General features: G+C 31.4%; 1 protein-coding gene across 2 annotated transcripts in view; it reads right to left on the reverse strand.

Annotated features, from left to right (window-relative positions):
* Positions 1-14,845, reverse strand: part of KLHL1 (kelch like family member 1) — a gene marked incomplete at both ends in the record, with an annotated part of 367,217 nt that overhangs the window by 114,162 nt on the left and 238,210 nt on the right. For both annotated transcript variants that reach the window (XM_081305506.1, XM_081305505.1), the window contains one exon: positions 5,975-6,161. In XM_081305506.1, the coding sequence (XP_081161632.1) occupies positions 5,975-6,161 (187 nt within the window). The remainder of the gene's footprint in view (positions 1-5,974; positions 6,162-14,845) is intronic.

Here is a 14,845-nt window from a genome sequence, read left to right on the forward strand (position 1 = left end):
ATAAAAGGGCTATGAATGGGAATGATCCTAATAGTGTTTGCCATTTCCCCCTTGAGAAATGGTTGATTCACAAGTAGTGCTAGACTGAGAGTTCTTGCAATATGTGTATGCTGAGGCCTCTGGGCAGTCTAGTGGGGCTGGGAGTAATAACTGCTGTTTAGGGAAGCCAAGTAGTCAGAACTTTAGACCTGGATCCCTCGGAAAGGAGTCTGGATGGACATTGCTATTCATCTTTTCTGGAATCTTCTGAATTCTAAGCTATACCTTGAGATCGAAATTGAGGCAGAAAATGGCAGCTAAGGTTCCAAACTTAGCTTATGAATAGTTCTAAGGCATACATCTATCTGAGAACTAGATAAGGGTAGTTTTTCTAAAGTAAAAATAAAATGACTTTCAGGGACCACTAAAAATTAGTAGCCCTGATATAAATATTGAAAACAAAATAGGAGGACAGTCCTCATAAATACTTAGTCACAAATTCTCTAATTCTTGTTTGAAAGATGATTTTCTGTTACTCTCAATTTCTGCCTAAGGCAAGTAAATTATATTTGAGAGAACTTAATGGTATTCAGAGTGTCTATTTATCTTCTTATATAATATCCATCATTCTTTCAGAAATTTCCAGAGATATTATGTTGCTTACTAGATTTTTTACTATAAACCTCTAAATCATTAAATTATTCCTTTGAAAATAAAGCATTTGACAAAAGGGTCTCATTGTCTGTTTGTATTGAGCAGTTTATTTTATGGTATAGCCAAACCCACTAGTTCAAGAAACTAAGATACAATATGCAATAATTAGAAAAGAAGGAAATAATCTGACACTATTCAAAATTATTTGCAAAATTAAATTTAATCTTAATTTAACAAATTCAAATTAAAAAAATGTTCAATCTTTCTATTAAGTTGGGAAGTTTAAATGTAATTACAAGAACTTAGGTCTCATTTTCCAATTATTTCTACTTTATACTAGAAATTGCTCATAATGAAATAATTTTTTAATACAGAAACTTTTGAGAAGATATTGAAACTGGCACTCTGCATAATTTAATGGTGATATAAAGTCATCTATACTTTCTAGAAAAAAATAAATTCATACATCATAATAACTTTACCTCCCACACACTAATTTTTCACCAAGAATTTATTCACTCATAGTTTAGGATAAACTAAAAGAAAGAGTTGAGAGGGCCCCTAGTTCCAATATCTCTTTCAAAAGTATGCCCCCAATGGCCTAACTTCCTTCTGTTAGGACCCAACTACTAGAGGTTACACCACCTCTCCATAGCACCATATGTTGGGGACCACACCTTCAAATATGGGCCTTTGGGAGATACTGAAAATCTAAACTATAACACTTTTAAAAAATACAATACAAAATTCCATTTATCACTTAATTCTTTTTTCTTGACTCATCATTCTTGACTGTTGTTTGAATTGGCCTAAAAGACATTTAGCTGCAGGCATGATGGTGCTCACCTGTAATCCCAGTAGCTCGGGAGGCTGAGGCAGGAGAATTGAGAGTTGAATGCCAACCTCAGCAAAAGTGAGATGCTAATAAGCAACTCAGTGAGACCCTGTCTCTAAATAAAATACAAAATAGAGCTGGGGATGTGGCTCAATGGTCATGTGACCCTGAGTTCCATCCCTAGTACCAGAAAAAGAAAAAAGATATTTACCTTATGCATCATGATATTCATATATGTATCACTTACATGACCACCTTACTGCCTCATTCCTTCGCTCTATCACATCATTATCCCTTATTTATTTAATTAATTTTTATTATTTTTTTTGGTAATGAGGATTGAATCCGGGTCACTCTACCTCTGAATTTCTTTCCCAACCTTTTAAAAACTTAGTTATTGTTTAATTTTGAGACAGGGTTTTGCTAAGTTGCAGAGGTTTTCCTTGATTTTGTAATTCTCTCTCCTCAGCCTCCCATGTCATTGGGTTCCAGAAATAAGACACTACAATCAGCATATTACTATTATTTCATAGAGTTCTTATATTTTCATGCCTCTAGAATTTCTACACTATTATTTTCCATAGTACAATTAGGAATCTCAGCCCAGGTTAATGCTGAGAGCACTGGCAAATTAGTCACATGATTTATTTCTTTAATCATGCAGTGGCTTCTTGTTAATATGAATTTATTGAATGTTCAATTGATATTTTTGTTTGCTTTTTTATATAAAATACTATCATGTGCAGATGCACATATGGAATTGATATTACATCAGTATTTTCCCATGGAATATGGCATTCTTTAAAAAACAAATGGTATTTGTTTGACTTTGAAATTAGATAAATAATGTATTAGACTTATATTTATAAAATCTGAGACTAGGAGGAATGTATTTATTGATAGTCTCTAGAAATCGAAGGTTTACCAAATAAAATTAACTTACCACAACATTATAACAATGTATTCCTGCTTCTGTTCTAGGGCATAGAATATTATGCATGTTATTTGGTATTTATTACTCTCGTAAAGATAATGGAGATACACATTAATAGCTTTGTTTTCTTGATTGAGATAAATCTTTGCTTTTATGATGCTATAATTTCTAACTATTTGTAGGTCAAAAGATTTTTATCTGATAAGATATTTTCTGTTTCATCACTTTAAAAAGATATTTTAAGGGGATGGGGCTGTGGCTCATTGGTAGAGTGCTCACTTAACATGTGCAAAGCTCTGGGTTCGATCCTCAGCACTCCATAAAAAAATAAAATAAAATAAAGACATTGTGTCCAACTACAACCAGAAAAAATATTTTTTAAAAAAGACATTTTAAAACCATTATACATTTTCTAAAACTTCTGTAATATCATATTAAATAACAACATTTGATGGTATATGAAAGAAGTGAAACTCTGAGGGAGATACAATGGAGAGAAGAAGGGTCAGAAATCATTTGTCATTTCTTTAGTTCTCAAAACAACAAGTTGTCTACCGCTTTTAACTGACAGTTATGTTTTATTTCATATTTTTGAAAATTATCTTAATTTTATTTGATAACTGCAACATTACTATTCTTGAATTGAAAAAGTGACATTCTAGAGTTGAATCCATGGCAGGTAATAGATGCATAATTAGTTGTCTTGAACGAATGAATGAATCAATAAATGAATCAATGACAATGACTAAAACTCAATTTCATTAAGTCAAAGCTGGTATTATTACTTGAAGCAATATAAGCTTTACTCAATAATTCTGATATTACAATTTGTTAAGAAACCTAAAAAACTATAATATTTCTTCAAGTAGAAAGTACATTTTTAAATGAAATCATAAAGTCTAAAAACTTGTCATCCATAGAATGTATCTGGAAGTAAATTATATAATAAAGAAAGAATAAGAGATATGTAATGGCTTTCTATGGTAAAGCCACTATAAAAATTTTATAAAGTTAAAATATATTTTGAGTCATTTTTTTATAGACAATCACTACATTAGTCAGGGTTCCATAAAGAAAAAGAATCAATATTTTATAGAGATATATATGAGAAAATTACTATGGAAATCGGCTCACACAATTATGGAAATCAAGAATTCCTCACAATATGCAGTCTTCAAGTTGCAGGATCAGAGAAGTCAGTGATGTAATCTACTCTAGGTCCACAGCCTGAGAACCAGGAGGTAAAAGGGGTGGGTGGGTGTATGTGTGTGTGTGTGTGTGTGTGTGTGTGTGTGTGTGTGTGGAGGGGTGCACTCCTGGTATAATTACTGAAGTTTGAATTTCTGAGAACCTGTTACTATGAAGTTTGAAGCCAGAGGATATATAGCCAACTCCAGAAGAGAAAGTAAATTCTTTTGTTTATCTTTTTGCTCAATCCAGGACCTCAAGGAATTGGAAATGTTCACTACATCAATGAAGGCAATATGATATTCAAGCTTCTTTGCTCAGTCTGTTGAATCAAATGCTAATCTCTTCTAGAAACACCATCAGAAACATCTCACTCCAGTAAGAATGGCAGCCATTATGAAGTCAAACAACAACGAGTGCTAGTGAGGATGCAGAGAAAAAGGTACACTCATACATTGCTGGTGGGACTGCAAATTGGTGCAGCCAATTTGGAAAGCAGTATGGAGGTTGCTTGGAAAGCTGGGAATGGAACCGCAATTTGACCCAGCTATTCCCCTTCTCAGACTATACCCAAAAGACCTAAAAAGACCTTACTACAGGGACACAGCCACATCAATGTTTATAGCAGCACAATTCACAATAGCTCTACTGTGGAACCAACCTAGATGCCCTTCAATAGATGAATGGATAAAAAAAAAATGTGGCATTTATACACAATGGAATATTATGCAGCACTAAAAAATAACAAGATCATGGCATTTGCAGGGAAATGGATGGCATTAGAGCAGATTATGCTAAGTGAAGTTAGCCAATCCGTAAAAAACAAATGCTGAATGTCTTCTCTGATATAAGGGGGGTGACTGTAAATGGGGTAAGGAGGAAGAGTATGAGAAGAAGACTACCACTAAATAGGGAAGAGAGGTGGGAGGGAATGAAAGGGAGAAGGGGAATTGCACGGAAGATGGAAGGAGACTCTCATCATTATACAAAATACATGTATGATGATGTGAGGGAAAAAAAGAAGAAATGTTTCACATTAGATTGGGTAAAGAGAGGTGATGGGAGGGGAGGGGAGGGGAAGGGGGGATAAAAGGGCAGCAGAATAACATAGACACTAGTATTGCTATATTGTAATAAAGCCTTGGTCAGGCGATCTAAAAAAAAAAAAAGAGCTGTGTAATCAAAAAAATTGGAGACCACTGTTCTAAAGAATAAATTGCATTAAATTAAAAAAGAAAGAAAGAAAGAAACACCATCAGAAATAATGTTTTGCAACAACCTGAGTATCCCTAAACCAGTCACAATGAAACATACAAGTAACCATTAAAATCTTTATCCAGATTCTTTCCTTTTGGAAAGAGACTGTTAAAGTTTAGTTATGAGGTGTCCTCCAAAAACTCACGTGTAAGACAATACAAGAATGTTGTATTGTCATGAGGTGAAATGATTGTATTATGAGAGCTTTAACTTAATTAGTGTATTAATCCATTGATATGGATTAACTGGAAAGTAACTCTAGGTAGGTAGGATGTGGCTGGAGGAAGTGGATAACCAGGGAAATGCTTTTGGGGTTTATATTTTGTCCCTGATATGTGGAGTTCTCTCTACTTCCTGATTGCTAATTGCCTGAGCTGCTTTCTTCTTCCACACCCTTTTACCATAATGTTCTGTGTCACCTCAGGTGCAAAGGAGTTAGCCATCTAGGGACTAAGACCTTGGAAACCACAAGCGTCAAACAAACTTTTCCTACTCAAATTGTTCTGGCCAGGTCCCAGCAGTGAAAAAGCTGACTAAACCAAGAAAAATGAGATTTCATTTTGCTCCAATGAAAACTACCACAGTTATTATACTAATTTATAATTTTCTACTTATCTGTCTGAATGCTATCTGAAAATCTCAGATTCTCAAAAGCAGAGATTTCTTTTTAAAATGGTGCTAGGGATTGAACCCAGGGCCTTCTGCATGCAAGACAAGCACTCTACCAACTGAGCTACATCCCCAGACCCTTCACATACAGAATCTTATCACAATTGTACTGGAGTTAGCATGTCTCTGACATACTGTGTTTCCTTTACTTAGAACTGAAATGCAGTTTTCAATGTATGTAACAAATTGGCCTGTGTGAAGTTTAAATTCTTTTCTAATTTCACTTGAAATCTTGCATGTAAAGCAGAAGAGATAAATAAAGAATTTAAAGATGAATAAACAGAATCGAAAAATACAGACCAGAAATATAAATGGAAATTTAATTTTCCTTTAGTCTTAAATCATAATTGTTAAAGCTAAGTTTATGCAAACATTATTTGTTTATCCAGATTATAATAATAAAATTGAGTGATGGTGTGGCACAGGGTTTGTCTTAATCCAGATCTAAAATTATATACCTTTGTTGTTATCCATTCCTCCTACTGCATAGAGTGTTCCAACTGTAGATTTTCTGGGTTTAGTTCTTGGACTTTGCATTAAAGTTCTTCTTTCTGGCAGTAGATGATATTTCATTGCTTCCAGGATCAGCTTTTGACATTCCAAGTCATTCTTAAATAATGCATGGTTTTCTAGGTCAGCCAAGATCTGTGAATAATATACAATCATTATTAATAATGATTTTTAAAAAAGAATATGGTATCAGTAGTTAAAAATCTTAAAGCCTATGATATTACTCTTATATCGAGAGGAATAAGGAGTGTAGGAATTGATTATATCTACAAATAAATACAAATAAAATGCACATTTGCAAGAGGAATGCAGTACATTTTTAATCCCATATTGCTATGATTTTACTATTCATTACAAAACGTTCTAGAGATCAATTTTTCCATTTTCTTTCCTCTTACAGAGTTGTTTATAAATCAAGTACAATTGCTTATGTTATTCATAAACCTGTCTGGTTAAGGAAATTAAAAAATTACCTTCAACAGAATGTGCTAAAATGAGCTTATCATAAGTACTCACATAATTAAGTTCTTTTAAATACAGTTCAATTCTCTTCTAAATCCTAAGTAACTCCATGAAAATGTAAACAGTTATCCTCATAATGGCTCTTTTAGTATGAAAGCAATTGAAAAGCTGCTTATTAGGCAAAGTAATAGTTTCCAATAGTGAAAAATAAGAAATGTTAATACCAAAAATCCAGAGCCAGAGCTAACAATATATTGAGACCAGGAGTTTTAAACTATATTGTCTCTCTTCTGCTGCAAAAGGTTTAGTGTCTATGAGTCTTTTGTGTATAACTTAACACTTTCAAATCTTTAAGTTTCCTCTTCCTTTGTGCTTCTTTAGATTCTTTTTTTCTTGATTCTTTCAATCTTTTTCTATTTTCATGAATTGTGATTCATTTTCATTTATGCTTAAATTTGTTATATATATTTTAAAAATTAATGAGTTGAAAATTGAACAAAGACTCACTGGCCTTTTGTAGTCATTGATAAGCAATCATACTACACAAATATTTATCAAGTGAATACATTACTATATTATCAGGAGAGGCAAATAAATTATTGCTTTGAACTCCATAGCCTTGGATGTTTTGGCTGCCCCATGCGAAGATGTAGAAAAACGCGCCCATTTGCAGGCGGCCTCTGTCAATGGGGCTGATTCTATGCCTGGCATGGAATTTATGAGTTGGATAGCTTTGGATTTAGATGCCTGCGAGCCTTGGTTAAAAGAGATACCAGTGTGCTTAAACAGCCTTGAGGCCCAGCTGCCTGGAGGAGGAAGAATTACTAAGCAAGGGATAAGGCCCCAATAAGCCCAACTTCCAGCCTCTTGCCTTTCTTTTATCTTGAAGAACTCTTCTGAACAATGAATTCCTTTCAAGTGTTCTCCTATAAAATAAAGGTTGGTGGCCTATCTCCCTTTGTTAGGATCAGATCCATCAGGTCTTTTCCATCCGAAAATCTCCCGTTTTCAATGTATTTTTTGTCTCCTTTGGTTTTCTTTCTTTATCTTTCGTGTTTTTGTTTTGTTTTGATTTTGTTTTGGTACCAGGGATTGAACTCAGGGGCACTCGACCACTGAACCTACACCCTCAGCCCTTTTTTGGTATTTTATTTAGAGACAGGGTCTCACTGAGTTGCTTAGAGCCTTGCTTTTTGCTGAGGCTGGCTTTGAACTCATGATCCTCCTGCCTCAGCCTCCCAAGCAGCTGGGATTACTACGTTTTCAGCCTTTTATTTCCAGTCTGCCCACACCTAGGACGGTTACTTATTCCCTTACCTTGCAGGTCATGGTCAGAATATATAGGGAAACACGTAATTAAATAAGTAATATAACACTATAATTTTAACTACAGATAAATTTATTTAGCCTATTTATATTACCTTTAGAGGAAATAGGAAGAATGTAAAAACACATAAATACTCATTTATAAAAGGTATGAAAGATAACAGAGTAGGTCTAAGTCTGAATAAGGATGTGATGTATTAGGTACTAGATGCTTTGGAAATATGTAAGTAAAAATGTCTACATTCTTGGCTCTATTTCTTATATACTAAAATACTAGCTGCCTTCCTAATTTTATTCTGAATATTAAATTTTTAAAAAACGGTATGAAGTGGAATAGGTAATTGTTAATGAATTTTTTTAAAGGACTACCATTTAAACATTTTAGTAACATTTTTGCTCTTTATCACCAAAGAGAATATTATTTCTAACTTATGTATCAAAATGTTTCTTTTGATATAAGAAAATATATGAATATTTGATATGAATATAAGCCTTTTCTTTCTATTAGAAAAATAATTAGGCTTTACAGTGATTAATTTATATAAATATATATCCATATTTGTATATATTATATTGTGATTAATTTATAATGAATTTATGATTGATTTATAAATATTTCTATATGTGAAGCTAGCTCTCATAAATTCCTTTTTCTTTCTCTCCTCTTGTCATCTCTTTTGGGAAAATTTGGGATTATTGGCCATTAAAAATATCAATGTATTTGGAGTTAATTATTTATAGGAATATCTTAGGTAGATAGATATGAAATTATAAATAAAAGAAAATTTTAAAAATGTATGTGCTTTTTCCCATGTTTTCTTTTTCTGTTTTTCCTAGAAAATTATAGAACAGAATCAAAAAAGTTTAACTGAGAACCTGGGTGATGGCTTTAGCTTTATATAAGCTGATTTAAATATTTCAAAATTTTGATATATGAATGCAAAGGGTCCTTTATAGTAAACTAGTTCATACAATATTCCTGATATTTAGATGATTCTTTTAACTCAGGGTGGATTAATTTTTAGCTTATAATTAACTTGAGGACTTCCTTTTGGTTTTATCAATACATAAACATAACATCAGCACAAAATTTTTGTAAATAGAAATAGGTTTAATATCTAATATTTAAAACTTGTAAAGTAGGAATATGGAACCAATAAGTTATAATTTAATATCTTAACATTATCAACATAAAAATTATTTATATTAAATTCAGATAAATGATCTCTTCTTTCAAGGCTGTCTCTTGAATTATTCCAGTGCTGCAAATCAAAAGGATCATATAATATTGACTCACATTATAATCGTTATTTCTTTGGAGAACTTTAAAACAGTAGACCATTAGAAACTAATGAAATTCTTGACTAAGTTTTCATTTTCAAAAGTAAGAAAAATGTTACAAATATTATTCACTGAAAATTTTCAAATTTTTCTTAGTTAAAAGTTAATAAACATAAGGAAATACAATGTACTACATGTTACATGTTTTAAATATTATTTAAGTGATAACATTTGCTAAAATGAAATAAAATATATTTTCTTTAAAAAGTTAGCCATCTGGGTCACTTTTTCCTGTTCTAATTTTCCTTGTGGCTAAAAAACAAAAGCCCCCTTTTCAGTTAAATAATATATGTAATACAAAAGATTACAGAGAAATAAGAATGTACATACAATAGAAAGATATTGTTTCTTAAGAAACATATATTGTTAAAATTCAGTAATACAATACATTGATATTAAAGTTTTAAAAAACTGACTTGAACATCTATAGGAATATTACATATTTACATAGATCTAAACAAAGGCAAAGATATATCTGACTTATTTCAAATGATTTATAAATAACAGTTGATTATAAAAGAAAGCTTAGGGAATTATGTGGAAATAAAGAATCAGAGGAGAGTCAACTCTAAGTGCTTAGGTTTGTAATTCTTTTAAGTAATAAACTTTAAATGGAAATGAACTACTCAATATTTATAGATATATGCATAAGAAAATTATAATATGAATCAATTTTTTAAAAATATGACAAGAATATATGTAAAAGAAAATTAAAACATGTATTATGCTTCTATAAAATGGCAATGGTATTTTGTACTTAAATTATATTTTTCTTTATATGCACAAAATATTGTAGAAAATATCTGAACTTTGGCATACTCCTAACTAGTTTGGCAAAGACAGTTATTTTGAAGGAAATTCAATTTCTTCATAATCATTGTTATGTATTATTCTGTGTTTTAAAAATATTACTTGTAAGCATGTTTTGCTTATGGATAGCATAAACTGTGTTTTATTTCATATCATCGGCAAATATATTTTAGTATTATGATTTTACCCCAAGTTCAAGTACAAATGCAGATTGTTTTTAAAGTTCAGTTATCTTCGGATTTTCTTGGAATGTTCCAAGAATAACTCAAATATATGCTTCTTTTACACATTGAATGAAGATAGTAAAAATAATGTAGTTTTAACATTCTTAAACTCTAATGAATCCTAAGCTAATGTGATTGCTTTTCTGCTCCTCAAATTTAGAAATAAAATTGGAAATATTTAATAAATAATAAACTACTTAGAAATCTTCTCTGTTAATCAGCTTTACATTACTGTGACCATGATGCCTAACACAAACAAGTTAGAGGAGAAAGAGTTTATTTGGGGCTCACGGTTTCCGAGGTTCAGTCCATGCTCAGCAGACTCCACTGCTCTGGATCTGATGGTAGGTAGAACATCATGACAGAAGGCCATGGTTTAGGAAAGATGCTCAGGTCATGGAAGCCAGGAAGCAGAGAAAGAGAGAGAGTGGAGCCAGGGACAAGAGTAGTCTGAGGCCTCACTACCAGTGACCTGCTTCCTCTAAGCCTACAGTTATCATGTAGTAGTCCATTCAAATTACTGTCCATCAAATGGGTTAATCCATTGATAAGGTAATAAATCAAATGGGTCAATCCATTGATGAGGTTACAGCTCTCATTATCTAATCATTTAATGTCTGAACATTCCTGCATTGCCTGATACATGAGTTTTTAAACGGACATTAAAGATCTAAATCAGAAAAGTTATATTTATCTGCAAATATTTATACAAAAATTGCAAACTAGAATTTTTCCTTCAGATAATAAATATAAATACCATTTTGGTAATCTTAACATAATTTATTTTACACATGAAAAGCTCTTGAAACTTTTTCATCATCACTATTTGTATGTTTTCACACTTAGAATAATCATCAATTGCATTCTTAATTATTAATTGGGTTCTAAACCTCAAAAGAGTATTTCATTATTTATACATCAATAATGTTTCAGAATGTTTATATTCTAAAAGAAAAACCAAAAATAAAATTCCTGTGACTTAATATGAAGGACAGTATAGGGAGCTATTAACATTACGTGAATCTCTAAAGGGAGAATCTCTGAAATCATGCTTTCAACTAAAGAGAGACAATACATACTTTAGTTTTAGAAATTTGTTCCATATATAAATATGAAATGAAAATTTTCAGAAATTATCCACAGTCAAATGGTATTCTGGAGGAGAAAGTATGTACGGAAGACCTACAGATCAAATATAGGGGAATATAATAATGGGCAGTGTCTATAAAATCAAGAAGAATAAAATTAAGCAGACTGAAAACATTCTTTTTGCCATTATATTATTCAATTTCATTTTCAGAAAGTTTCTCAACTCTATATTCTGCAAAGATTTTAAGAAATAAAATTTATTTAGTTTTTGGTATGGTTTACTCTGTGAATAATTTCAGTTTAAATATGAAATTGGATTATATAATTGAAATTGCAAGTATGCAGAATTTCACTTTTGATTGTATTTCAAACAAAATTTCAAATATACTTAATAAACAAAAATACTGTAATATTGTCTTGTAGAACTTATAATAATGTTGGGGATACAAATCAAGTCAAGATGGTGCCTGGCACTTTGCCAGGAGGAGTGGTTTGTGAAGTAACGCCAGTGAGCCATTAAGATGATGAGGATTCCTTAATGACTGACTGCTGTATCTAAATGATGTCAATTAAGTTAAGCTGTGTGTAATTAGTTGGGTATATGTACCTCTGCTGTCCCGCAGAGAAGCGGCTCCTACTACCTTGGGTGCCTGCTACTTTGAGTTCCTGCTCAGTTTCTGCTGAGTTCACTTGCAATAAAGTAGTTCCCACTTCAACCTTCAAGTTGCTTGTCACCTCTCGGTTATTTTGCCCAGCCGGACTATGGCACAATAAGGCTTGCCCTTTGGAATTATGTTAAATTTTAATAGCAACATAAACATGTAGAGTTTGAAGTAGAAACAGAATTAAGTAGAGTTTGCAATGGAATGCTATATTGTTTAAATTCACGTTTCAAGTATTACTGCTTTCAGATTCTGTGAGCTGAAAGATAGGTAGATTTTGTAGAGAAATTAAAAATCTTAAATTATCAAAATTGGAGGATTACCTTGAAAAATGCAATGAACTATAATAGTTATAGGAAAATGTCTCTGTTAGAAAAGTAAACTTTTTGATGTTTTAATGACCTATTTATGTAAACTGAATGTAAAAACATTATATATATATATATATATATATATATATATATATAGAGAGAGAGAGAGAGAGAGAGAGAGAGAGAGAGAGAGCGCAACAAAATATAAACAAACTTTTAAAAAAATCGTGTCACATACATATATAAATGAATTAAAATTTCCAGTGCTCTTCTTTAATTATATGCGAATGTTAGGAAAATAAGGTATATAGTGCATGCTTCTCTAAAGGCAGTGTGTTCCTCTGTTATGTATTTATTTATTTATCTATTTATTTATTTCAGTTAGACAGTCACTTTATAAATACAATCTATTTCTGTATAACCTTGTTAGGTTTCCTTTGTGACTCAATGACTGCTGAATTAAAGGATAACCCCGTAGCTGATGAACAGAAAATGACCAAGAAACATGAGAATCTTGTGTATTACCTTAAGAATTTACCAATGCAAAAAAATTAGAAAAGTTTAACCATCATAGATAGATCTTTTGATGTAGACTTTGTTAGACCACTCCAGCTACTAGAAAAGTCATGAACTTTTGATTAGAAATATTCTTTACAGCTATGTGTTTGAAAACACTGCTATTCTCTTCTTACTCATTCTTTTTAAAGTTCCATTGGCTTTCACATTTACTTCACTTAGATTAGGGGGGAAAAGTGCATTAATTAAGACAATATTTAATGTAATAGTTTATTATAATAAAAGACCTCGATTGTTGATGATTTGAGAAGTTGAATCACATGCCTCAGTTAGCTGTATGTTTAGGAAGTGAAAACGTGCTGAATGTTTTGATTCTGTGTGTTGCCCAAAGACATTCTGCAAGTGGCAGTTTTCCAAAAATATGTACCTAATTTTATTTCAAACACTTACACTAAATGAGAAAGTATGACTCTGAAAGTATTCCAAACAGGAATACTTCATAAAAATGGAATATACTTTTCAAGAATCTATATTTTGCATTGTTTCTCCAATTTCTGAAAAAGAAAATAGAGTGAATTTTCATGACATTCAAGAAAAGGCATCTTCTTTTTGAAAAAAATTATGTCAAGAAAATACTCTTTGCCTAGAATACATGTTATGATTTTTCTATCTCATGGGTATAGACACTGCTTTAACATTGCAAACAACTCATTTATTTGTTAGCTTAAAAATTATATGTAAAAAAATTTATGTCTGTTTTATCACCTATTCTTATTTGTCAAAGAATATTTACTCTTAAACTAAATATTAAAAAGTATTTATATCACAAAAGTGATAATACTAAACTTTCCAAAAATATAAAGATTATTAAGGAAATATAAAATCACAACATACTCTTGTATTGTTAAAAGCTTGACATATGAAAATATCTATATAGTAATACATTCCTTAAAAATACTGCATTAATGAAAATATAATTTGAATGGGAAGATAATTAACGGGATATGAACAAAGCATAGTATTTAAAATTTTCATCTGGTCATGAGGTCAAAAAATGTAATGTAATATTGAATAAACACTGAAATAAAGATATATATAAACTTACTATAGGGCTAAGAAAGTGCTAAATTTCCAATATATCCTTGGGCTAGTGCAGTTATGAAAACATTTTCATTTTTACAATAAACTGACAGAATTGCATAGCTTATATTATTTCATAATGTTTCAAACTTTTATTTTGCTATTGAGTCCTATGCTAAAAAATAAACTCATAGAATTAGAATCTACAAAATAAAAATGATTCATATTAGAAGTCACACTCCTCAGAGAAATGAGTTTCATATAGTCTTTCAAGTTTTCTGATTGAGAATAATAAATAAGGTGATGATAAAATGTTATCATATCCCATAAACTGTAGGGAAATATTTTACTTCAGTGTCTTATAAATAGGAATCATACAAATAAAATATATTCAGGAATTTGCATTATGCAGTTCCTAAGACATTTCACAGGCAAACTGATCCCATTCAGAACTAAACAAACCCTGAGCCTATTTATTAGTTAAGATAGGGTGCTGATGAAAGGGGAGTTTGGTTATCACAGAGCTTTGTAGAAACATGATGAATAGAAAGTTCATGGGTAGAACAATTTCACAAGGGAAACCAGCCAGTGTCTCATGCTTAGAGAGGTATTTTAAATATTTCCTCTTTTTCATACTTTGTGTTCAAAAGTATGAAGAGGGGGAAATGGATGATAATGTTGAAAGCTTAGAAATATTAGTTTGTTCACCAGTGCTCATAGAACTTCATCAACGACTAATCCAGTATCTGCTGTGATTGGAACAGCTATTGTTCCACAAAATGAGCTTGCTCAATCAAAGCTAGATTGTCAGTCTGTACCCTGAAAGGAACACATCACCCCTGAGGAGACAGACTCTCTTATTACATTTGAAGTTCTATTAGCCTCCCTTGAAAAGAATTCTGGCAAAGAATAGAATCATAAGACGGAAATATATCCTTGATTATTAACATAATCCTTGATTATTAACATAATCACCCTTTTAGCTAAATTGAGGATCT

Source organism: Spermophilus citellus, assembly GCF_964194105.1.
Source record: "Spermophilus citellus genome assembly, chromosome: 1".
NCBI lineage: Eukaryota > Metazoa > Chordata > Mammalia > Rodentia > Sciuridae > Spermophilus > Spermophilus citellus.